This window comes from Aedes aegypti, chromosome 3, assembly GCF_002204515.2.
Source record: "Aedes aegypti strain LVP_AGWG chromosome 3, AaegL5.0 Primary Assembly, whole genome shotgun sequence".
Classification (NCBI taxonomy): Eukaryota; Metazoa; Arthropoda; class Insecta; order Diptera; family Culicidae; genus Aedes; species Aedes aegypti.
The window spans coordinates 144320129-144347566 of record NC_035109.1 but is presented as its reverse complement, the minus strand read 5'-3'; the positions used below and the strand labels follow the sequence as shown (position 1 = coordinate 144347566).

At 35.8% G+C, this 27438-nt stretch overlaps 1 protein-coding gene across 1 annotated transcript; it reads left to right on the top strand.

Moving 5' to 3' along the window:
• Nucleotides 1-24772: 24772 nt before the first annotated feature.
• Nucleotides 24773-26268, top strand: LOC5568513 (chymotrypsin-1). Its single transcript, XM_001652286.2, has 3 exons — nucleotides 24773-25329; nucleotides 25395-25972; nucleotides 26032-26268. Exons 1-3 carry the CDS (start codon nucleotides 25266-25268, stop codon nucleotides 26173-26175), a joined length of 786 nt encoding a protein of 261 aa, XP_001652336.1. The 5' UTR covers nucleotides 24773-25265; the 3' UTR covers nucleotides 26176-26268.
• The last annotated feature ends 1170 nt before the right edge of the window (nucleotides 26269-27438 follow it).

The following is a 27438-nucleotide window of genomic DNA, read 5'->3' as shown; positions in this document are numbered from 1 at the left end:
ATTTTCCGGAAAATACCTCAGTGACAATGTTTGAGATCATTTGAACCATTCTGAGTAGAAAAAAGTATATGTCACCGCTTTAAATTTCCTGAAAATCACGTAAATACCTAATTGGTGGAAAAATTTTCCCGACTTTGCTTGTTTCGCCGAAGTAAGCTGGAAAAACGAAGGAAAATTCAGGAAAAGTTTTTTCCACGATTTGAAGGAAACATGATCCCTCGTAGCGTGAAAGGTTTTATATGACCCAATTCGGCCAGGTTTAAGCAGCCTAATGGTCTAAAGTCAGCATAACGCTTTCGCTCCCATACAAATTTCAAATCGCTCAAACCCATTAGACGATCGCCTTAAGAACGTATTCAATCAATCACATATTCCAGTTGTTGCTAGGACGTGGCCAGAGAAACTCTCGATTGTTGAAAGATGCGTCAATCTTGTCGAACAGCCCATGCTAAGTTTGAAAACTCTAATTGATTAGCGGACAGGAAGAAGTCAAACCTTATTGAATCGTATATGACTAGACAGCTACCATGTATTGTATCAACTTCAAACTAATGTCCAAAATTCAACCCTGAGGCTATTTAAAAATATATAAATTGCTACAAAATATGTTTTAATTTATATTCTAAGCATTTTTTAAAACAAAAATAAATCAATTTGTGTTTGTTAATAAAAACGGGAAAAATTGTTGACGAAATCGGAACGTGACTAAATCGGAGCGTGTTATAAACAGAACATACCTGTATTATCTTCCCAGACAACCAGAAGTCGCATGAAAGTTTACGTAATAACTCGTTTATCCATACAAATTACACCAAACCCGCAAAACACGCTGCATGAAATCGTCAGATTTAAGAGTTTCTTCGCATAAAACGCTTTTTTCTTAGATCATTTGCAGATTTTGTTTCGTCCCGTACACTCGTACAAAGTAAGTCGAATCAATCCGTAGCAGCTGTCAAATCATCTTTTGTTATCATAAGTTAAATCGTATAAGATCACAGACTAGTTCGGTAGAAAATGTATTCACTCGCATTGTATGTCATTTTTCATCACATAATATATGCACGTATATCGCCTCCATTTTTGGACGTAGAAGGCTTTTTCGCGACAAAGTTTTGCACATGAAAAGCCTCCAGGTGATTTCGTTATACTTTGGTTGGCTGGGTTGCCAAATCGTCCCAAAGCAGAACTTAAAAGTAATACTTTCCAGCATTGTTATCAAGCAGTGCGTAAAAGTAGCACTTTCCAGTACTGTTTTTGTTGGCAGTAAGAGTAGGTCGGTGTCGATTCCATTTCAGTATAGGCGATATATCCTATTTGACATTATGAATATCGAATCGATATCCGACAATTTGAAAAGAAATGTTTCGAAGCTAAACTGACAAATTTCACAACAAAAATGGCAACATGTAGTCCATTAATTGAATTTTGTAGTGATGCTAAGCCGTGCTCCGCGAATATTATATTGAATAAGTTTCGTTTATATTATAAAATCATTATATGTTTTTTTTTTTCGAATATTGAACTTGTTATCGGACGACAAAAATTTTATCGATATCCGAAAATATCGAGTCGAGGGATATCGAATATCGTACCGATAAAATTGACTCGATAATATCGTTATTATCGATAATACCGATAATTGCACAGCACTATGTCAATTTATAACAAAAACGAAATCCGCATGTTTCAAATTCAGGAAGTGAAAATATTGACCACGGCAATAATCGTAAATCTATCACTCAAGCCGATTTTTGGAGGAAAGAGACGTGCGATAATATCAAACCTGTCCAGCACTGAGAGAGATGTTCTCTCGAAATCTGCAGCAGCAAATTCATATTATCACCAGCAACAAGAAGTTGGCTAAGGAGGACTCCTGCTCTATGTTTCGTTATTTGAGAGTCCTTCGCTTCTGCATGTTGCCATTACAGCCAAATTTCTCTCTTCTTTTGTTAAGATAGCATGGCCGTGTGGGTATGGTGCGCGTTTTGAAAACGTTTTTATCCATGACGTAGGTTCGAATCCCGTCTTGTGATAATTATCGCGATAAGTTTAGAGCTGATAAAGTTGGATCAATAAAAATTATTGGATCGATCTTGACTCATCGTCTGTACTATGATCAACAATTATAGCAGCTTACGAAATCTGTTTCTTGTAGATAAAGGTGGCAACGATTTGTAGAGTTGCTTGAAAAATGCCTATTTTCGTCTCATTTCCGCGATAGTTCCATTCACTGCTCAAATGTGGAATGATGAAAGCTAAGATCATCGGCTTAAACTTATTGCTAAAATCAAAATCTTTGCGTAACTTTTTCTAAATGTTGTGGTGTATTTTTTTTTCAAATGCTTCGTAAATTAAATTATTGAGATAAGGTGAACTGTTGAAACTGATTTAGACGAAAATTATGCAAAAACTAATAGTCAATACCTGTCACGGAAATGGAGACGGTTTCAGACGCTTTTTGAGCAAACTCTGGTTTTACAGTTGGAGATGCTTTAAGCTGAATATTTTAAATTTCGTTATTTTACCTTTTAAATTTAAGTTTTAACAATTCGTGTACATACAACATAAGTCATCCACGTTTATCATCCGTCGTAATGTAACAATTTGTTTTCAGTGTTTGTGTATTTACTGCATGTATAATACTAAGTACGACGTACGACGACAGTACGACGTCGTTTGCGGTTATGGCCCAAGTTCTGAACCGGGATTGATGTGGTAAGTGAGCGAAATCGGTTGGAGAGCTGTGCAATCTGTTGAATATGTTCTTCAAGTTTTGTTTTTAGCGCATTGTATGCGGATTCTTGATTTCGTACCATATCGTCAATCGTTCCACCTAGAGTTGAAACGACGTTCCGAAATCGAACAACTTTCATAAATTTTGTACATTCGTCGTATTTTATCAAAATCATGAGATATAGGTACAGTCAACCCTCCATATCTGGATGTTCCGTATCTCAATATTGAGTTCAAGGACCAAAGTAAAAGTTGGTTGTAATGGCTAATTTGAACCGCAGTTATACTGATTATGCGATTTATAACGGGATGATCCCTTTAATTTCAAGTTAAAAATGCTCAATTTCACAGCGGGAGATTAACAAAACAAACTGTCAGGATTACATTGAGTATATGGACAACTGTGCCGAAAACTCGAACTTGCTATTTCATCTGTATAACAATACAGAACTAGCTTCAATTTTTTAATTTCACATGTTCATGTGGATCACAAGATAGAACATGCTTAAAATGCTCAATTTTACATGCATACAAGCGCCGCCTAGCGGCAAAATGCTAAACTTTTCAGGGTGATTCAATATTCAGCTAAGTGTTGCAATAGACAAATTCCATTCAGAATGAATCGAAAAAAATAAAAATCGATCTCGATAGTCTTCAATTTGGATTACATTTTGCACATGTTTATGGTTTGATAGAATAAGTATTTTTTATAGAAAAATTGATCATTTTGACTCAAGAATAACTTTTGAAAATGGCCTGGAAATTTTTGCATGCAACTGATTTGAAAAAAAAAATATACACTGAAAACTGTAATATACATGTTTTTTCATGATCAATTCAAAAATAAAACTTAAATTTTTAATTACACAAAAACCGCCTTTTTCCATATTTTTAAAATTTTTACCATAGAATCTTGATAGTAAATAGATGTTTGAGACAAAATTTCATTATGGAGAAATTTTTAATAAAAAAGTTTTTCGAAGAACAACTTTGGACCAATTTTCAAAATTTTGATGATTTTTTTGTCAAAATTAATACGTTCTGATGATACAATAAGAATCTTGAAATTATTCTGAATCACATTGATTATATGGATAATTTCTCTAGAAGTAGCCATTTTCGAATTATATCGAGTTTGATGCAAAAAAGTATTATTTTTATATTTAAATAGGCCATTTTCACGCGATTCTCCATCAAGGAAAATAGTAAGTGGAAAGAAATAAGGTCTTTATTCTCGAAAACGTATTAGTATTGATGGAGAATCGAGAATAACTAACAAAATTACCTATTTTATTATTTAAATAATATTTTTTGCATTAAACACGATATAATTGAAAAATGGCTACTTCTAGAAAAATAATTCATATAATCCTTATGGTTCTGAATCATTTCAAGATTTTTATTGTATCATCAGAGCATCATTATTTTGACAAAAATCCCAAATTTAAAAAACAACCAAAAGTTGTTCTTAGAGAAACTTTTTTATTAAAAATTTCTCCATCATGAAACTTTGTTTCAAACATCTATTTACTATTAAGATTCTGTAGTGAAAATTTAAGATACATTAAAAATGGGGTTTTTGTGTAATTTAAAATTTAAATTTTATTTTTGAATTTATTATGAAAAAACATGTAATATTTGTTCAGTTTAATATTTTTTTCTTGTAGGCCAAACGGTTCACCACTTCTTCGTCATAGAACATTTTTCTCTAAAATCAACAGTTTCGGAGTTAGATTTTTTGAATAAGTTGCATGCATAAATGTATAGGCCATTTCCATAAGTTATTCTCGAGTCAATATTGTTTGTAACAGGGACATGATCAGCATCAACATCAGCGTGAGTAACCAGTTGGCTACAAATTGAATTGTGAAGTATCTTGAAAAACACTAATCAAATAGAATTATGCCTAGGGAATTGCTTTGCGATTTTTTCCACGTGCGATTTTTGGCATTAATGTTACCAATGACAAAAAAATAACTTGTTGCGAGTCCTTTTCCGCATCTTAGTTTGAAGCACATTTTCGAAAACTTTTGTTTCAGATCACGAAAAAAGTCGATGTTCTGTACGCCATGCTTTATCCAGGCGATCATTTCGGTAAACAAAAAATTGCCTGTCTTTCGAGTTTGGAGCTAGGTTTCAACTAAAACAATCTATAAAGCTACTTACGTACGTACTCAACCAGTTCATTACAATTTATCCGAGTCAGTTATGGCTTCCGAAGATTCCCATCTCAGCCAATCAACTCTGTCAACCGCTGCTGCTGCTGCTCGCCAAATCCCAAATGAAATGGCAAACCATCGTCGAATCGTTCACCTCATCATTCCGCGTCTAATCATATCGCAAGCCACGTGGCAAACGAGATGGATGATTTGATGACATGTGTACCAGATGCTGTGACGATGAGCCGGTACAAACCCACAACTGCAACTCTGGGGGAACTCGTGTCTCGATGAACTTGTCGGAAAGCGACAAGTCAAAAAGGGGTTGACTGCATGCGTACGTGGCAAACAACCGCCAAACCAATCCCAGCCAAAACTATGTTGCGTACTCTGGTCGTATCGGTGTCTGTGAGGATTCCCCCAACAAGTATCCCGTTTTGCGATAATCACTATTCATGTACTCCGATGCTGTGGTGGCCCATACGGGAGGCGGATACGTTAGAATTCGCAGACAAAAGAGCGAGAGTCCTTACAATTGAGCGCCTGAAGGGCTCCAGCTAAGCAGAGCAGAGCAGTTCAAATTACCGCTTATTACCGTTCTGATAACATCTCATTTCCTCATCATTTCCCAAATGAGAGGACGGCGATATTCTGGTACCTACCGATGACGATTGGGATCATCTGGGCTCACACTATTCTCGTTGCGTGGTCGCACAGTGGGCAAAATCGCTGGCTTAAAACCAATTTCCATATTGTTTCCATATTGAAAAACACTAGGAATCGATTGGTAATAATCTCGTCTTGTACAAATTTCGGTTATTATCATAATTTAACCTCGCTTTTCAGTAAAGCATATTTAGACTACTACCGCATATCTAGGGCATCGATTACATTCTATACAGGAACAGTGTCTAAGTATAAAAACTTTCAACCCCAAAAGCAATCGCAAAATTTGAATTATAGTCGAGTTTATGTATTTTGCTGATAAATAGTAGCAAAGTGATTGCGCTAAATTTATATGATATTTTCTCAATGCCTACTTTTTCCATATTGAACAGTCATGCCTTAAAGATCAATACACTTATGGTCTAAAACGCCCCTAAGAGGTTTTGACCGTATATTTTCCGAAACGTCCCACTGTGTGTCAGTTGCATGTCCTGGCAGCAATATCTAATGCTAGGATACGCACCCAACTAATATGGAGAGACATCCTCTTTGGTTGACTCTTGTCGTTTTGGTTCTAGCTTTGGCTGGTATGAGGCCATTCTGCGCTCAGTGAAGGCAAAAGCAGTCAACAGTTCGCTGTCCTTATCGATTGCTAATTACAGCGCTTCATCCCCCGAAAACGACAGTTCTGCTTAATTACCCTAGTGTATTGCTTCCGTATTGGTTGTCTTCGTCGTCGTCGTCGTCGTCATCGTTGCATGCGTTGTTGGGGAGGCAACTGAAGTTGGAATTTGTCATTTGAAATGGGATTTCAATCGAAGGGCTTTAAGTTTGTCTAGGAATTATCTCTATCAATTTTCACTAAGATGTACCAAAAGGCTTCGAGTTTTTGACTTTGGATAACGTCTTATGGCAACATACTGGGGTACAACATCGAAAAACGAAAAATCGCTTGCGTCGCGAAAAGTGGTTAGATTTTGACAGTTTATAACATACTAACGCCCGCATAGATTTTCAAGATTCTTGCACCAATCAATTGGAAATCTTTCTACGAATCTACTCCAATAATGAAAGTTGGAGGGGTTGTGTGCAAGACACGACCGCAGTGTTTACGTTGGATAACCTTAGGCTGGTTCAAAAAGGATATGGTTTCGAAAATGGTCCTAATGAAGGTCCGATTATTTGGGCAGTTTTACACATAGTTCAGTTTAACGCAGCATATTTCGATTATTCCAAAATTGGTTAGAGTGAGATAATGATATTTTTGTAAGACATATGATTCAAAACAACTCACACTCTTGGAGGCCCTGAAAAACTATAAGGGTCCCTATGGGGTTATACGAACTGGTAATGTAACCGAATTTGATCTCGTTCTTGTTGCTCGTTTTGACTTCATACTGTTTTCAGTGTTCGAAACTTTCGTAAATATGTATGCATATAACGATTTGCGGCTGTGTACGTTTATTCATGTCTCAAATTTACATTAAGGGTATTCACTTAACAGCGTAGAACTCTGCGTAAATGACGATATTTTGATTATTTTAAATCTTTCACAACATTGCTTAAACTGCACATGAAACATTTCCAACTGTCAAAAATTGACAGAAATTCGATCAAAGAATGCGATCATCGTCGTAACAACTATTATCAGAAGATAAACAAACATTCCAATAAATGATTGGTCTAAAAGTCCCCGAATAATTCCGCAACATAAAATTATCTAAACTTTGATCAAAATGGGATTGAGGATCTGGAACATTGTCCAATTAATCATTAGGAGGAATCATTTAATCATTTTGGCTGCGAAGAATTCCAAAAGTTTATCGGTACCGCGTAAAAAATCATATAAAATATGAATCGAGTGAAACAATAACAAATTTTTTTAACGTTATTGGTTGGGTAACTTAATTCTAAACGCGTCATTTGTCAAAGATCACAGTCAGAAAAGGAATTATTTCAATTGAAATGTTTCTTTTTCCAATATTACGCAGAACCTTAGTTACGCAAGGCTACGCAGCTTTAAGTGAATACCCCTATTATCTTTATCAGATGAACGTGAGTTCGTTTTGTATAAACATTACAATTTGGTCAATCATTCGTCATACTTATCCATTAAAAGGTGAAATTTCACTTCATAAAGAATATTTAACAGCAATATGTCTATAGATAGTTATTCAAGGATTGTAATGAAAGCTCCAGTTTGTCGCTTTGTTGATCTTATGGTTTGAGAGAAATGTTATTCATTGCTTAGCAATGTGATAAATAAAGTTGGAAAAATTACTTCCAACTCCTTCAAGCACAGTCGGTGGCCCTGAAAAGGGCCAAAGGATTTGGTAGCTCGGATGCTGTCATTGATAAATAGCACTACAGGATGTTATCAGTAGATTGTCATGGTTAAACGGGGAATCCTCGACGCAAGTGTATAAATTTGAATAAATTCTCTGCTTATACGACGAGCCATCTGAATGTTTCCTGGCAGGTATATGCTGATGGCACACATCAGCTGAAGTTGAAATCTGGAAATGTAGCTCAAGTTCGAAACCTTGAGCGATTTCACAAGCCAAACGCTCGATTTGCCTAATAATAGTGGTAATGGTACCTAACGGGCTTGATTCTTGACTGCACCACAGATGATGAGTTTATCACGAGCGGAAATATGGCAGCGCAGGTCAATCTAGAAATCTTGAGCGATTTCACAAACTAGACGCTGATCAACAGTTCAGCAGGCTTCTGACTGCGAGGTGCTCCTCGCCATGCAGGTTCGGATGAGTTTTTACTAGCTTGAGAGCGAAAATGGAATGAAACCGAATCCGGCGAAGGAAGCATCTTTTAAACCCTAAGATTAGCAGATGATGCTCCTCCCTTTCGTGCTCTTCTCTTTCTAATCGACCTATCTAGGAAATGGGTATGTGCCAATAATGTGTTGGGCTTAGAATCGCTAGAAAATCGCGGAAAATGCTAATATGTGAGAAATTGGTCGAACATGAATAGTTGGAAGGGTTGGCATTTACTAAATATTCAATGGTAAGCTATTGATAATCAATAGTTTTCTTTAGTATGAAGGAAAATTTCTGATCCATGGGTGCCAAAATGATGAAAATTGTTCAATGAGAATTTCTTTTGAAAAGCATTCTGAATAAGTCGCAATTTTGTTACATGTGTTCTCATAAAATATGGCAAGTCTTAGAAGCTGTTGGAAATGCCACTCTATTTTACAGTCGTTGTGAAATGTTGAGCACTCACCCCGACAGCACTACAGCAGCGCTCGTGAATACAGTATCAAAATTCATGACAAATTGAATTTGTCGAAATCAACATTTTACGATTGTTCAATAGTTTTTTGCTAATAATCAAAAATGTTGTCTATTTGAATTTGACTCTCCGATCGATTGATGGATAAATATTGAAAATCTACACAGCTAAAAATATGTTGTAAATTTAAGTTTATTTTCATGCACATATTTGAAGTATCAAAATAAACTGAAATGCCACATCGCTTATTTTTCAATCGAATGTACTTTAAATTTACACGATCATCTAACATTCATGCACCTTTAGTTGAAATTTAAACATGATGCTGTAACACTAGATGAATTTGATTTACTTTTACTATACTCTTATGTTTACGCTACATTGAAATTTAAATATTTTTATCTGTGTATCGATAAATGGCTGAGTTATTAGCGGTCAAAACCAGCTCATTTTTCGTTACATGCTCATTTTTTTTTTTTTTTTGGAATCGTACCGATATGCTGCTGAATGACGTTCTTCTTCTTTCTGGCGTTACGTCCCAGCTGGGACAAAACCTTTCTTTGCCGATTGACCATTTTTGCATGTGTATATCGTGTGGCAGGTACGAAGATACTCCATGCCCTGGGAATCGAGAAAATTTCCTTTACGAAAAGATCCTCGACCAGCAGAGATTGATGTATGTGAAGTGTTGTGCCTGATGGGTGTGTGATGAGGAGGGATGTTGTGCTTCATTGGTGTGGTGATATGAGGGGACTGCAGCCCGGTGCTAGGCAGCCATGCTTTCAAGGTCAGCATCAAACTCCAGAGCAACAACGTACATTGGCGTAATCATATTAGGGAATTTTTTATCCGATATTTAAATGTGTTCCACGCTAACCATTTCAACTTTAATTGACTTGCTGTACTGCAAACGAATAGTTAGCAACCGTTTGTTTATGCCAATATAACTGTTGTTGTGAGAAAAGAAATTTTTCGTCAAAAAAGATTTCGCCTTCCTCGATTGTTAGTCCTTAAAGGACTATTTGTTTACAAACATTGAGTTGTCAGTGGGAACCAGAGATGTTTGCTCTTTATTTTCCAATGGGATTGTATGGGCGGTGTCAGGAGGCTGACTAATACACCCTGCCTGATTGAGACAGCACTGAATGGTGAGAGATGTGGCAAAAGCACTGAACTGGAGTGGAAGCAAAGGGTTATAGGATGAGCGCTTCTTTAGTGAACTCTCTTGTGGCATGTTTTGAACTAATTAATGATTATGTGATGTTTTTCTGTGATGTGCGATGTGAAGACGTTACAGACTACCAATGGTATCTCTGAAATTTGATTTTAATTTCAAAGTTATTCAAAACAACTGTTTTGTCTGGCGGTTGTGTTTCTTTGCACCTCTTTTTTGTGTTTAATTTTTTTATTCTCCATTTATCAACATATATGGAAAGTGAATAAGTGTGCTTCCGAAAGCCCAAGCAAGTGCATTCAGTTTGTGCGTCGCCGGAATGTTTTTTTTTTCTCTCGGTTTTCGATTTGCTGGGCGGCGTTCATCCGAGAGCCCAAGCAAGCGAGTTCGGTGTGTGCGCAAGACGGTTCGTTTTCGAGACGCCGAGAAGTTTTGCTGTTCGCGCTGTGTGGTGCGAAAATATATTCGTGTTCAGTCGAGGAGGGATTACCAACTGGTGAGCTCGTTTCGTAATATTCAAACAAACTTTGTATGGTTCGTCATTACAACTCTCGGCATCAAGATACATATATTTTTGACATTACTAAAAATATCTTTTGAATTGTGCGAAATTATGAATGTTGACGTATTTAAAAAAAAAACATCTACCTTCTACCAAAAACTTTTCATCTCTAGACAAAAATGCACAGTAATACTCATATGTAATTTTCAAACAAACTATGCATTCTTCGTCACTACAAGTGTCGGCATAATTCTTTTTTATATAATTTAAATTATATACACATATTTTTCTGTTTTCGCCATTAATAAAAAAAAATCTTTTGAATAGTTCGACACTGCAGATGTTGACGTAATTTTTTAAAGCTTCCACCAAAAACTGCTCGAGACAAAAATACAAAACTAGCTTTAAGTATAAGTCGTATTTTTTCCCCTTGTCCATGGATCGCATCACCGACCAAAGGTGACTCCCAGATCTTTTCCTCCCTTACTAATAAACACCCTTCCCGTAGTGATTGTGGAGATGCAGAGGTATTCTCGGTCTCTAGAAGCAACAATCATTACACCCTAACATTCCTTCCCCATCCCAACTGACTGTAAGGACTTGGCCGGCGCCGTTATTGATCACTAATATTAGATCTGCTAAAATTGCACTCCGAGAGTAAGCGGAAACTCCCATCCCTTATTTATTTGGATCCTAGTGCAATTCTTACCAGTTCGGATCAATCACGGAGTAGCAACCATTGACATGTACAGTCAGTCTATGCTATGCTATGCTATGCTTTACGAAAAGATCCTCGACCAGCAGAGATTCGAACCCACGACCCTCAGCATGGTCATGCTGTATAGCTGCGTGTTAACCAATACGGCTATCTGGGCCCCAAATGACGTTATCCAACGTCAAAAAATGTGACTATATAGGCAAATTTTCAGAAAATGCTTTTTCTGGATGTTCCGGACCTTCCGAAGAACCACAAAGTGGACAGCAACGATCTGACTATGGCAATGACATTTATACGATTCGAAAACATTGAATGCAAATTACTTGGAATAAAATGCAGCTCTTCATGACAAGTTTCAGGAAATATTCACTTTTCCGGATGCACCGGATCTTTCGGAGAACCACGAAGTGGTCGTTCAAGACCAGATGGCGGCGTTGACATTGATACGACTCTGAAGCCAAGCATGCATTGATACGATTCTTAATCCACACATGGAAGAAAACGCAGCTCTTTTAGCCAATTGCTAGCATATATTCATTTTTACGGATGCTCGAGATACTCGAGATCATACCGAGGAAACAATGGTATATCCAGCAGCTTATCAATGCACGTCATTTGAAAACAATCACCCCTTTAAACTTACAGGATACGTCTACTTTTACGGATGTTCCAGATCTTCCGGAGCACCAAGAAATGGTCATTCGACAATTTTACATTAGTTTTAAGCTTATCATTGCAAGTCGTTTGAAAAAATCCCAGCTCTCTGAGCCAACTTTCAGGATATGTCCACTTTTTCTGATGTTCCGGATTTTCCGAAGGGCCAAGAAATGGCCTTTAGAGATCATTCCCAGACAATAAAGGTATACTAATTTAAAGCTAATCACTGCAATCCGTTTGAAATAAAAAAAAAAATCAGCTCTCTAGATAAATTATCAGAATATGTCCACATTTACGGATGTCCCGGATTTTCCGGAGGACCATAAAATCACCCCTGGACCGCAATCGGTTACCTCACGATATCACAATATTACCCAAGTATACATAATTTTCATTTTCTGTTGAATTAGAGGTGGTTAAACATCATTTACTATGATTAAACTGTTCAGAGAAGTTGATCATATTTTTACCCGACATGACCCAGTAGATATAACTCCGGCCATCCGGAACAAATTGGTCATTTGTGCCAGCATATGCAACTAGAAGCCTTTGGATAGTATGTAGTGAAAATCGCATCTAAATCAGATGAATTGAACATTCATAATAACAATTAGAAGAAACAAAATCTTAACCCTGTCGGTTACGGGTTAAATATCTGTACTAGAATCCTTTGAGATCAGATTCGTATGATGTTTGCCAGAATTATGATGTCAGTGAAATTTTGTGATGTTGTTTGTTGTTCAATGCACGAGATTCCAAGTCTCAACTATACATTTAAACACTTTTAGTCATTTGTATAACGCGATACGTCTTCTAAGATGCTTGTAAATGAAGTACCAATTTTTCTGATCCGAGACTATCCCTCTAGGGCGATTCAAATTTTAAAAATGTTTGAAAATCCAATCTCCCATATGCTCCTTACCATGCTTACCATAAAAAAGTGTTCTGTGAAATTTTCACCTTTCTTGATGGTGATTTAAAGGTGACCGAAAGACAATGTAGGTTTATATGGAAATTACTATGGAGAAATTTTGAGAAATGTTCCAAACACGCTAATACTGTAATGCAAGTAGAAACTTATCATCCCATATTGAAAACTCATTCTTGAAGGATGTTGCTGAAGAAACAAATCCCCTTTGAGCTAATTTTGCTTGGGATTTTTGTACATGTTTGCAGGGCTATAATCCCATATCAAGCTAAATAATAGCAAACAAACTCATGAATATTTCTTCTGCTATCCGCCGAATTAAATTTCTCTCTTCAGCAAATTTCTGTATAATGGTTTGAAGAATGAGTTTTCACTATGAAATAATAAGTTTGTACTTACATTGCAGTACTAACTTGCTTGGAACACATCTCAAAACTTCTCCATAGTAATTTCCATTTAAACCTACATTGCCTTTGGGCCACTTTTAAATAACCACCTAGAGAGCTGAAAATTTCATGGAACACTTTATTTTAGAATAATGTTTTGTTATCAAAAACACCGTTCTAATGCCTTTTCCTGCTTAGCTGTAAAACGAATCTGTGTTAATGGTGTAAGGGGTTTAATTTTCAATACGGCTTCCAATCCAAACTAAAAAAAGTTTTCGTTTTTGGTTTGTAATAGGGGAACTTACGTATTCTCGGCAGTCTAAGCCGATGCCGCCCTTCTTTTGTAATTTTCTCGGACATCAGCAGACAAATTCCGTGTTTGTCTGTTTACATTTTTGCTTTGCTCAATCCTCTAGCAATTCACGCCGACAGACTTGTCAAAATGCTTTAAGGTCTTTTGGTGCGTCATCACAAAATGGCTTCTTCCAAAATCATTAACATATTGTTTTGATGGTATTGGTATTTGCAACATCGATGAAATATAACTGCTTATCACCTGATTCAATGGATAATTTATGCGAAGAAAAATGCTTCAGGTGGTATTTCAATATTTAATCAACATTTTCCGCGGTGTGTTTCGTAGAACAATTTCAAAACAAAAAAATCGGCATGTCTGAAATTTTGACACAAGAAAGCCATGATTGTCCCCTTTCATTTGCAACCAAAACGAAGATAATCGGTCGGGGGTTCTAGAGCTATAATTTTTTTTTTTTCATTTTTTTTACGGAGTTTGGGATATAACTTAACCTTAGCAAGCACCTTGGATAGTTTTCGTCCCATTTCAAAATTCAAATCATTATAACTTTTGATTAAAATAACCTAGTAAATTGACGTTTTCTGACAATTAGGTATTTTATTGTGGGAACATTTATTTTTGCGGAAACAAAAGTGTTGAATGGCCCCTCGGGGAGCTTCCTTAAAAAAAGTTACTAATTGTGACTTAGGGTCGTTTTCAACCCGAAAATTTAAACAGCTCGAAAAAATCAGTTCTGTTGGGCTTAAATGTAAGGCACACATGTCTAGTTTCAGAAACCCTCCCGGAGATCCGGGTTTGGTCACTGTGGCCACCGAAAACCTGGTACATCTGAAAAAAGTCTCTTCAGAGACCCCTACTTTGACAACCTGTTGTTTCGTAACCAAACAAGTAATCTGAACCGTGCTCATATTATTGATTATTCACGTGGTTTCCATCGCAGTTTTGCATATGCAATTAACATCGATACTATTCGGTTGATGGATATTTTGGCATAAAATTTCTCTGTAATAAGGAACCAATTACCGGTGCTCATCCCTTGAAAAATTCTGTCCAGTATGGTCCATGCGGAACCGGTTCCTGGAGCCCCGGAAGGAGTGCAATCTGGACAATTCTATGAAATTCTGTTTGTTTTACCATCGCACACAAAAGCAATGTTATGTCAATTCTCACAACAGACACATAGACAATAGTGTCAACATTGATTTAATTTCCCATAATGCAAATTACTTTCAACCTTTTGCATTTTCGACCATTTGTCTTGTCTTCCTTTTGTCTTTCGACTTATTGTCCTTTCGACCTTTTGTCTTTTGATCGTTTGTTTCTAAACCAAGTCAGGAAGATGTATATTGCACTTGAGGTACAAACCAAAATTGAAAAGAGGTTGTTTGACATACTTAGTTGTAGGAGTAATGCAAATTTCAACAATGGATGAAAACAAAGGAGAGGCAACTCAAAAATTTAGTTTTCGGCTTCGGCCTGTAAATTTTTAGGTCTTGAACTGTTTAGAATATAATTATTATTATTATTATTATTATTATTATTATTATTATTATTATTATTATTATTATTATTATTATTATTATTATTATTATTATTATTATTATTATTATTATTATTATTATTATTATTATTATTATTATTATTATTATTATTATTATTATTATTATTATTATTATTATTATTATTATTATTATTATTATTATTATTTATTGACTCAATAATTTTGAAAGAGGGAAAAGCCTCTTTGAGTGATTTCCTTTTCGAAATCGTTCTCAAAAAGGCACAAAACCTCTTTATCTTTTCTAATAAAACGTTATAAAATGAAAATTAAAAATAAAGGCTCATTCGGAATGGATCCATCACAGAGCCGAATTATCTGGATAAATCATCATGAAGGTCCTCCCAAGCGTATTCACGATGCCAGTCAACGACACGAATGGAGGCCAAACTTGGAGTACCTGAAAATGAAATAGAAAACAAGGCAGCAAGTATCAAACATGATAAGAAATTTCACACAAATATTGATACAAAATTTTCAATATTGGTAGGTTATAATTTCCCAATATATCACGGACAGATACAGGAATATCATTACTCAAACTACTGATTCTGTCAAAAAATTTCTCTCTGGGCACATTGAATCGAGAACATTTAAATACAATATGATCTATATCTTCATATGTTCTATTGCATTCACAAATATTAGAATCTATAATATTCATACGGTATAAATAGCAATTGCAAATGTAATGATTGGACATTAATCTAGAGAAGGTACATATAAAATTACGTCCAACCGAAAAGTATTTGAACCAAGGATATATCTTTACCTTTGGACAAATGGAATAACAATATCGCCCTTGGTCACTTGTATTCCAAGAAATTTGCCAATCATTTATAGTAGATTTTTTAAATTAGAAAAATATTCAAAATAATTTATACCACGATTATATATTATACCACGTGAAACACCCAATTTTGCTAATAAATCTGCTTGTTCATTGCCATAAATATTGCAATGAGCTGGAACCCAAACAAATTTAATCAAATATCCTTTAGAATATAAATTGTGCAATAACCCTTTTATTGACAAGACAATATGATGGGTTTTAAAATGAAATTTGTTGGAATTGAAAGCTTTCAAACAACTAAAACTATCTGAGCACACCACAAATATATTAGGAGCACAGTTTTTAATTAAACTGCATGTAAAATATAAAGCAGTTAGTTCAGCTGTAATAATGGAGCAAGGAGAATCTAATTTATAAAAATGGGCCAAATGAAAATTGTACACTCCAAAGTCTGCCACATTTTCAATCAACGAACCATCTGTAAAAAATATTTGATCATTATCCACCCCAATGAATTTTCGTTTAAATATCATATTAGCATAATAGGACTGCACGTGACAAGGAAATTGTTTCAATTCTTCGTATAAAGAAAAATCAATGTTAGGACGAAAGGAATGAATATCTATGTTATAACCATGAAAACCAGGCGAATAATTTGGAATAATGTTTTCTGAAGAACAATAAATAAACGAATTTAACATTCTGTTACTAGGATTTATTTCAAATAAGGATTATAATATATCAATTAGTGGATGATTAATTGAAAAACAGTGTATTAAAAATTTGCAGTTCAATTCAAGAATGCGGTTTTTGAGTGGAATAATACCAGCAAGTACTTCAACCGATTTGGTATGAGTAGAATTCATTAATTTTAAACTAATTCTTAAGCAACGCAGTTGAATTTTCTCAAGTTTGGAAAAATGTGTTTGAACAGCACTTCCAAAAGAAAAACAACCATATTCCATTACTGAACGAATAGTTGTTTTATAAAGTGTAATCAAATCATTGGGATGGGCACCCCACCATGTTCCAGTAATCATTCGAAGAAAATTATCTCTTTTGGAGCAAATTTTTTGGACATATTGAATATGATTATTCCACTTCAATTTCGAATCAAACCATATACCAAGATATTTATAATCAAAAACTTGTTCAATTTGATGATTATTGAGAAATAAATCAATACTAACTGGAGAATGTTTGCGAGAAAATAATATGAATTTTGTTTTTTGAACTGAAAATGTGAAACCATTATTATGTGCCCAGGTGTGAATATTATCTAAAGAAATTTGCATATAGTGACGAATAATTTCTCTATTCTTGCCATTGATAAATATTACATTATCATCGGCAAATTGAATAAAATAACATCCATTAGGAATGATGGAAATGATGTCTCTGGTGAATAGATTATATAAAAATGGGCTCAAGCAAGAGCCCTGTGGTAAACCGAAATAACTATAACGGACCATTCTTGATGATCTATTATGGTAAAAATGCATTATTTTGAAGGAGAATAAATTACACAGAAAATTGGAAATGATGATGGGAATTTTACAATCGTTCATTTCATTAAACAATAAATCAATCAATACAGAATCATATGCACCAGAAACATCAAGAAAAGTTGAAACTACATCTTGTTTTTTGTTGAACGATAATTCAATATGTGAAGCAAGTAAGGCAATACAATCTCTAGTTCCACGGCCTTTTCTAAATCCGTATTGAGAGGATGAAAAAATATTATTTTTCTCAGCCCACAATTCAAGTCGATTTAAAATCATTCTTTCCATTAGTTTACGAAGGCACGATAATAAACTAATGGGTCTTCTACTATCCACTAATGAAGGATTTTTATCAGGTTTAAGTAAACTAATTACTTTAATAGAACGCCATTCTAAAGGAAAAATATTCTGAAACAAAAATGAATTATATAATGAAAGTAAATGTAATTTACCATCGATAGGTAAATTTCTTAAGACGATAAATTAAATATTATCAATGCCTGGAGCAGTATTGTTAGTAATAGTTAATGCCAATTCCATTTCCTCAATTGAAAATTTATTACAAAGATCAGGATAATAACATTGATGACTTTTGAATGTGATAGGGGTAGGAACGAAATCTGGACAAATTTTAGAAGCAAATTGGTCAATCCAATCTTCTGAATATTCTGAAATTGATGCAGAAGGAATATTATAATTCCTTAAATTTCTAGCAACTGACAATAATTTTGTTAATGATGTTTCTGAATCAAGATTTTCTATAAAAGTTTTCCAATAATTTGGAAAAAGTTTAGTATCAACTAACCATGTTTCATTTAAACAAAATATGTCAATTTCTAAATTTGCTATTAAAGCTTTAAGTCTATCAATTTTTGGAATTATACTACGACAATTCCATTGTAAAATATTCAAGTTCGTATTTTTTAATGGAGCCATTAAGAACAAAATAAAGAACTAATGAGGGGTCCAAATGAATTCAATTTTTCAAGAATTTTCGCTAAAAACGGTAAACATTTTTTAATGATTTTTTTCCAAAAATCATTGAGTCCCAAAAAATCCACAATATCTTCTAAAATATTCAAAATACTACCCTCATCACTATCATGGTCATTATTTTGAGATTTATTATTGACATTATTAAAATTGTCATTGTAGTTTTCAGAAAAACCAGGAATAGTTTTCTGAAAACCAGGAATATTTTGAGTTGTGTTTGAACATTTAATAGGAGGGAAATTCTGATCATAAGAAGTTGATGGTTGAGGATTTAAATTATGGTTATGGTTATTAGATTGATTTATTCTTTTTCTTTTAATAGGTGGTTTATAAACAAAATTGTTAGACTCTCCATTTGAATTCTCAATGTCATTGATTTGAGACAAAGGTTCAAAAATATTTTTAGTAGAAAACACATCAGAAGTTTTAATAACTTCCGAATAGGATAATTTATTTTTATTTCAAATTTTCAAACTAAATTGTTATTGATGGGCTATGTAAACTGAACATTCTTTCAAAAAATCATGCTTTTTACCACAATAAATGCAACTATCAGATTGCTTCTTACATTCAGATGGAGAATGTACTCCACCACATTTTAAGCATTTTGGTTTATTGGAGCAAAAATGCGACGTATGGCCAAATAAAAGGCAACGGTCGCAATGCATGATTTTTGGATAAAAGAGCCTAACACGAAATTTAACGTTATCAATATCAACATAATCAGGAAGGACAGATCCTGAAAATGTTAATTTGATACAATTAGAATGAATGTACGAGGATCCTTTATCGGAAAAAAGTAATTTCGATAATCGAACACATTCTAAAATTCTAACTGGGGAAATAGCTTTATTTTTAAAAATACCAGAACCATATTTTAAAATATCCTCACAATCTAAAGACTCGTCATAAATTATACCATTTATTTCACATGAGTCGCATGGAGCATAGACTCTATATGAATTAAAAAACAATTTGGACTCTAATAACGCATTAGCGTCTTCTCGAGATCCAAAAACCACACGTAATTTGTCAAGAGAAATCTTTTTGAATTCTTTAACAGATTTATATAATTTATAAATTTCTGATGAAATTAAAAGAACGTTGATTGGTTTTTCTTTTTTACGGAAAAACACAACAAAGAGGCCAAGATATGTAGGAGGATATGTTTTGATACGAATAGATTTTATCGTAGATGAAGATTTTTCAGAATCTTTATCTACTACAGAAGATGTATCCCCGTCAGTTTCCATTATGGAAAAATGACGGGGACGAATTTAAACTAAGCAAACACCAAATGAATAATAAAATAAAAAAAAATAATCTAATCAAAAACGAAAACAAATACTTAACAAACGCCAATAAACTTCAGTGACACCGGCAACAGCACCCAAAACTATCAATCGGCTTGTATCACCAGCAACAACCAGGAGTCTTGTGATTTGAAGCTTGCAGTACACTTATTCCTCTCTTTACGCAAATCCAACCAGCAATCAGCAAGCAAAGGCAATTATCTTCAAATAACCATACTTCGGGTAGAAAATCACCTGAAACGAAAAAAAAATGACAAGCGCAGAAAAAAGACCTATAACCCGGTCAAGGCCTACTTACCGAAGATGTTTAGACTATAATCTTCATCTACAAGATATTGACACTAGATTTTTGCAACATTTTCATCTAAATCCATTTCGACAGTTCACCTCACCAAAATTTATTAATTTACGGTGCATTTAAAATGATACCTATTACAAACAACAAAATTAAAACAAATTGCAGTAGACCCCCAGATGGATTATTTTCATTTTAGCAGCAAATGAAAGAGGAAGGTCTTGTCTTTCGTTGGTCCAAATTTGAGACATGCCGATTTTTTTTTGTTATAAAGTTACATGAAAAAGACACCGTGTTTCAGATACAGCATTATCAATTTAGCGACAATATACACGTGATTTATATTCTCAAAAAAAAAAAAAATCTTCGATTCCATGCCGCATTTCATTGCATTTGTATTTTGGATTTTATATTGCGTTCACTACACTTCCACTAAACAAATCTTTCATTCACTTTCCTTAAAGGAACACATTTCAAACGGGAATCAAATATTTATAAAGTTTTATCAACCGCATTACTCAAAACTATTATGGCGATGGTTTTCACTTGCTGCGAATCGACGCCGCCATCGCACACTGAGATATGCCTGTGTTTATAGTCTAAAATATCCAACTTTTTTTCTGTTGTATTATTTTCAGTGCAGAAAGGTTGGGCAAAGCGTAGAAATTTGAAACTCATTCGATGTTTGTTTTTCGATTCTCTCAAATTACAGAAACCATCTCTACGAAGTACGAAAATCATACCAAGTGTTTATCAATTTGTACCACCCAAAAAATTGAATAGCTTTGAAAAGCTCCACAGTGCGATGCGTCGGGATGCGCCGGGATGCGTCTATCGTGTGTGCACAATCATCGCGATCGTTGAGCGCAGTGCACATTGGTCCCAAAGCCATATCTAGGAAGACAATAATGATTGCGCCTAAACCGTCAATTTTAGATATATAGTGTCTTCTGCAAAGTTTCTACATATTTTTCAGACATTTTTTTCAGAGATGTGAAATTAGGGTGGCCCACATAGTTTACGAGATCAGCACATAAACTTTTTTGCTGACGCATTTAGGACTACACAATGTTCTACAATGTTTTAGAACAACCGATTTGGAGCAACTTTGCCGAAGAACCCAAATTTCTATCTCTTATGGTTCGCGAGTTATGATTTTTTTAACAAAAAAGTTAGAGTGATACTGAAATATCAGTTTTTTCTTGATAACTTTTTATACCATGATTTCTCGCAAAAATTTTGTTCCAAGCACTTTTAGAACTTTTGATTGCGCAACTTTTTTGCCGAAGAAACTACTGCTCTATCTCTTATGGTTACAGAGTTATCAGAAATTTTCTTCGAAAAAATGGTTGTTTTCAAATGCCAATATCTCCGAAAGGCGCAGACGGATTTTCAATCTTTTGTCGGCATTGGAAAGATTATTTATTTCTCTGTTTATGGTAAAAAAAAAACTGTGAGGACGTTTTTTGTTTGAAAAGATTAACAAAATTTTGAAAATAATATGTTTTTCAGCCGAAAATTGTCCATTACTTGAACAATATTCGAGATAGCTCTTTGGTGCCTTCAGCAAAAATGTGCAAAATAGAAAGTTCTGAAAGTGCTTCATACAAAGTTTTCATAAAAAATCATTGCTTTAAGATATATTTACCATTAACCGAATTTTGTATGGTAAAGAAAGCGTAAAAAAGAGATATTTGCTGGAACAACTGGAATAACTGTATGTGAAGTAATTTAAAATAGAAAATATATGTAATGAAATAAGATCGATCACAGTAAGCGAAATGTTAGGAGTTAGAGAAAGTTAGTTGCTGAAGCAGTTTTAACAGTGATCCATGGAACATTAATCCATAAACGATGTCTTGTTTTTTCACGCGACATAATGTTTGTCCAGCTAACCTATGCCGTGGTTGGTTATAAATTGCTACCGCTTCGGCTTACTAAGCAGAAGGTCATGCGTTCAATACCGGTTCCGTTTATTATATTATCAGCCCCAAACGATCACAAAACGTATACTTTGAAGAATTCCTTCAAATTACCAAAACCTTACTTCCCGTGATATCCTCCCATAGAAATATAGAAGTATCTGCAATTATTCTATCTGGGCATCCAACTTATCCCATTCAATTCAATCAAATACAAGAAAACTGCCACAACGAATTTGTTGAAGAATGCATGAATCTTGAATAAGAGCCAGATATAAATCCCAAATATCTGTCTAAGGTAACGAACCAGAAGGTGGGCCTTGATCACTTGAAAACTGCTTCAGCAACTAATTTTCCTTGTTTCAACTCCTTAGATTCCGCTTACTATGATCGATATCAATACATGTGTATTCAATTTTAAATGACATACATACAGTTATTTCGATTGTTCTTGTGAATATCTCTTTTTTCGCTTTCTTTACCATACAAAATTAGGTTTTTGGTAAATAAATGTGTAAGCGTTTATTTTTTATGAATACCTTGTATGAAGCGCTATCAGAACTTTCAATTTTGCACATTTTTACTGAAGGCACCAAAGAGCTATCTCGAATATTTTTCAAGTTATAGACAATTTTCGGTTAAAAACATATTATTTTCAAAATTTTGTCAATCTTTTCGAACAAAAAACGTCCTCACTGTTTTTTCACCATAAACAGAGAAATAAATAATCTTTGTAATGCCGACAAAAGATTGAAAATCCGTCTGCGCCTTTCGGAGATATCGGCATTTGGAACAACCATTTTTTCGAAGAAAATTTCTGATAACTCTGTAACCATAAGAGATAGAACAGTAGTTTCTTCGGCAAAAAGTTGCGCAATCAAAAGTTCTAAAAGTGCTTGGAACAAAATTTTTGCCAGTAATTAAGGTATAAAAAGTTATCAAGAAAAACGGATTTTTCAGTACCACCCTAACTTTTTTGTTAAAAAAAATCATAACTCGCGAACTATAAGAGATAGAAATTTGGGTTCTTCGGCAAAGTTGCTCCTAATGGTTGTTCTAAAACATTGTAGAACATTGTGTAGTCCTAAATGCGTCAGCAAAAAAGTTTATGTACTGATCTCGTAAACCATGTGGGCCACTTTAATTTCACATCTCTTAAAAAAATGTCTGAAAAATATGGAGAAACTTTGCCGAAGACACCATACATCTAAAATTGACGGTTTAGGCGCAATCATTTTTGTCATCCTAGATATGGCTTTGGGACCAATGTGCAGTGATGTCAGAGCTGCTATCTGTAAAATCATAGCATTTAGTGTGGATTGATCACAAAAATCATTAAAATTTTATTAAATCAGTGATTTTCTGATGGAAAACTATTTGCAAAATGATAAGTTTTTATAATAAGCAGCAAATGTTCCGAAAACAAGCATATAACAATTGATAGAAAAATCTGTCACCAAGTCACCAACCTGGCAACACCGTCATTCCTTGCAAACATAAACCGTACCGATGCATAACAAAAATATGCGATAAATCCAATAAAAAACAGAGAAATCCCGTTGCCTTTCATTAAATTGTAATGTTTTCTTTTGATATGTACTATTGAACAGTTGGTTTTGATTTCCAATACTCGTCAATCTACGAAATTTCCCATGTGTTTACATAAAAATATGCTTAACACAAATGTTATATTTTTTGTTTGTTTGTTTTGAAAATATAAATGGAAAGGCGACACTACTACCATTACATCAATGATGATTCTAATGATTCTTTGAGTTACACGCCGCTTCACCTTAAGAAAAGTTTTTACAACGCTGCGAACATGTCTTGTAAGTGTGACTATTGTCGGCAGCCTTATTGTCTTCGGCATCTTTCCCATAAGATCTGCTGGTGAATCTCTTCGGCAGCTCCAAATTAGTCGCATTTTGAGGCGTGTTTATTTGAATTGATGACATCTCTGGCCCAGATAGCCGTAGCGGTAAACGCACAGCTATTCAGCAAGACCAAGCTGAGGGTCGTAAATAAAAAAATGCAAGTGAATTGTTCAGGAAAAAAATAAATATTCCATTTCGTTTAAAAAAAAAATCCGGGCTGCAGATTTCATATCGCGTTTCACGAAACATTTTATTATTTCGTATTGTTTCGCTAGTATCAGTGAAACAAATTCAGCGTATCGTTTCATACCGACATAAAAACCATCCATATCGCATACCCTCAAAAATCTGTAATAGTTACGTAGAGTCCAATAGTACGCAACTATTTTGAAAGTTACCTGGACTATACATACAAACTAATATGTGAAAATGGCAAACAATCTTTCAAACTGCAGTTTCTCTCGTTTACCACTGGCGCTTACCGAACAACTCTTGAAACACCAACCATCATCAAGGAGGGCTGATTGAGTTAGAAGCGTAAGTGTATAAAACTTCATGGAAAAACATGGAAATAAATTTGGTTTACAAAGGTTGTTCCGCTCTTTTCGCATGTTAGTATAGATATGCAGTATAGATACAGCATGTTAATGAGTAAAGGGATTTCCTATTATTATCCGTACTACTTCTTTTTTACCAGGAAGCTATATAAGCACTTCCATGACTGCATTCTTGCACAGAAAAAAGTGAGACGAGTATGGCATCGAATGGCATTCACAACCGCGAACACTTATTTGCAACGTTTGATCAATCTGTAACTCATAATACGTTCAAAATCAATTATTCATAATGCGTGAGTAATTCCTACTGACAGCTTATCACCAACAACGGTCGCGTGAATTCGTTTCCGTCTGCGATGTACTGCTGTTGGCAGCTACACCCGCATCGCCAACATGTCTACGAGCAACGACACCCTTAACCTTGCACATTCGACGTGTTGTTCACCGAGTTTAAAAAAAATCGCTTGCAATGTCTAAAGAATGGCTATTGCTAGGGCCTCCCACCGATTCGGCAATCGAGGCAAGGTATCGTCTCCATTCTGGGTCGACAGTCGTAAACTCAGCCCAGCAGCGCGCCAAAGTAGAACCAACTGTGCCAGCTCGGCAACTGAATTCCACTGGAAACAATCTCACCGCCTTCCGTCTTCCGCTATAAATCGAAGGCGAGACGCCGGTTGACAGTCTGAAGTGATAACACAGTTTGGCGAATCGGTTTTCCGTTTTCGCGCGCAAAGGTACTTAACTTGTTATAGCCGGCCGATTGTAAAACAATATAAATGCCATTAGGGCTGACTCCGAGCCGGTCATTTGGAGATTTGTTGACGGCCAGCTGGGTGACGGATTCTCGACGCCAGTCCCGTGCCCCGATTTTTCCTGGTTTTATTGTCGGTGGAACAGTGGAGAGTAATTATAACGCGTCAACTCGAACCATAAAAATCTGTCAACTGAATTCAATCTATCGACGATGGCGACAACGCGGTGTATTTCGTTAGTTGTTCTAGTGCTTTCCGGTCTGGTGATTGTCAGCGGTTAGTACCCTGGATGCAGTCCGGATATAGTTTCCTTGTCTGAAGTAATTTTCCCAATATTCCAGGAAATGACAACTCCAAAATCGTTGGAGGACAAACGGCTATGAACCCGATACCGTATCAGATATCTCTGCAGATAATGGCCAGATCTTTTTACGGATTTGGACCGATGGAGTGGATGCACAACTGTGGTGGGTCTATCGTTTCCGAAAGATACGTAGTGTCGGCAGCTCACTGCCTGGACGGAATCGATGCATCCCGTCTTTCGGTGATCTCCGGAACGAACGATCTTCGCAATAATGGAAGCAAGGGGACGCGACACATGGTTTCGTGGTTTAAGATCCATCCGGACTACATCGAGCTGAACCGAAGTGACATAGGAATCATTAAGGTGGCCGAACCGTTTACATTCGGCACAAAAGAACAACCAATTACGTATTCAGATAAGCAGGTTGGAGGTGGAGTTGAGTGCCTGCTAACTGGTTGGGGCTACACGATGCCAGTTCGGATCGGGAAAACTCCTGAAGACTTGCTGGAGGCACAATTGAGGACGATCACCAACGACGAGTGTCGAAGTCGAGGATTCCCTGTGAATCCCACGGAGATCTGTACGTTTACTAGATTGGGCCAAGGTGCTTGTGGGGTAAGTAGGAAAAGTTATTGGATGCTCAACGAAGAAATGAAACATTTTATCATCTACAGGGCGACTCTGGTGGGCCGCTGGTTTGCAATGACGAGCTTGTTGGTGTAGTGTCTTACGGAACTCGTTTCTGCGGTATTGGATCACCGGATGTCTTCACACGGGTTTCTGAATTTAAATCATGGATTGATGAGAACCAAAAGTAGTATGTCAGCGGTAGAAAGACTAGAACTTTGTTCCTAATCGTTACGCATGATTATGTTCAATACCTCATAATACAAATTTTTAACTCACTTGAACAAAATTGTTTTCACTGCTAATTTACTTTTCGTTAGGTATGAATAACTAAAATCTATAATTATAACAATTTATTGTAACTGGATTGGTTACTTACTTGATACTTGATGGGCTACAATCCGCTACGTTGAATCTACGCCGAATGGTTAATGCTTCTCCAGTGGGCTCAGTCCTGAGCCAATCGCTTCCAGTCACCCTGAACGTTAAGTGCCCTTAAGTCCTCTTCAACTGCAAAAAGCCATCGTGTGCGCGGCCTACCACGAAGTCGACGGCCTCGTCCAGGTTCTCTTCTGAATATTATTTTTGCTTGTCTTTCTTCCGGCATTCGTACCACTTGACCAGCCCAACGCAGCCTGCCGTGTTTTTTTGACCTTGATAATATCCTGGTACAACTCATGATTCATGCGACACCGCCAGATGCCATTTTCTTGTTTACCGCCGAGTATTGTTCGCAGCACTTTACGCTCAAAAACTCCAAACGCTTTCCGGTCGACCTCTTTTAACGTCCAGGATTCATGGCCGTATAGAGCAACCGGAACGATAAGTGTCCTATATAACGCGAATTTTGTTTTCGTCTCTAGGCTACGGGACTTAGGCTGGTTACGGAGCCCGTAAAAAGCCCTATTCGCAGCTGCAAGACGCCGTTTCACCTCGCGGGTAACATCAAAACCCAGGAGCATATGCGACCGGGTGACGATGGTACCGCTTCTATGCACGACCGCTCTCTGTATAGCTCCTTCGAGAGCAATGTTGAACAAAAGGTTCGAAAGCGCATCTCCTTGCTTCAAACCATCTAAGGTTACGAAGGAGGTTGAAGTCTCGTCCGCAATCCGCACACTTGATTTCGATCCATTCAACGTTGCACGAATCAGTCTAATCAATTTCGCCGGAAAACCGTGTTCTACCATTATCTGCCATAACTCATTTCTCTTTACTGAATCGTACGCTGCCTTGAAATCAATGAACAGATGGTGAGTCTGCAAGTTGTATTCCCGGAACATATCAAGGATTTGTCGCAAGGTAAACATTTGATCCGTCGTTTAACGGCCCTCACGAAAACCAGCCTAGTATTCGCCGGCGAAGGACTCCTTCTGCGATCTCAATCTGTTGAACAGAACACGCGACATTATTTTGTACGCCGAATTGAGGAGCGTTATTCCTCGGTGATTGGC

What these genes read in the sequence shown, in the direction of transcription:
- LOC5568513 (XM_001652286.2), top strand. Translation starts at nt 25,266, where the DNA reads ATGGCGACAACGCGGTGTATTTCGTTAGTTGTTCTAGTGCTTTCCGGT. An exon ending in CGGTCTGGTGATTGTCAGCG is followed by an intron (nt 25,330 to 25,394) that starts GTTAGTACCCTG and finishes CCAATATTCCAG; the next exon opens with GAAATGACAACTCCAAAATC. An exon ending in TGGGCCAAGGTGCTTGTGGG is followed by an intron (nt 25,973 to 26,031) that starts GTAAGTAGGAAA and finishes TATCATCTACAG; the next exon opens with GGCGACTCTGGTGGGCCGCT.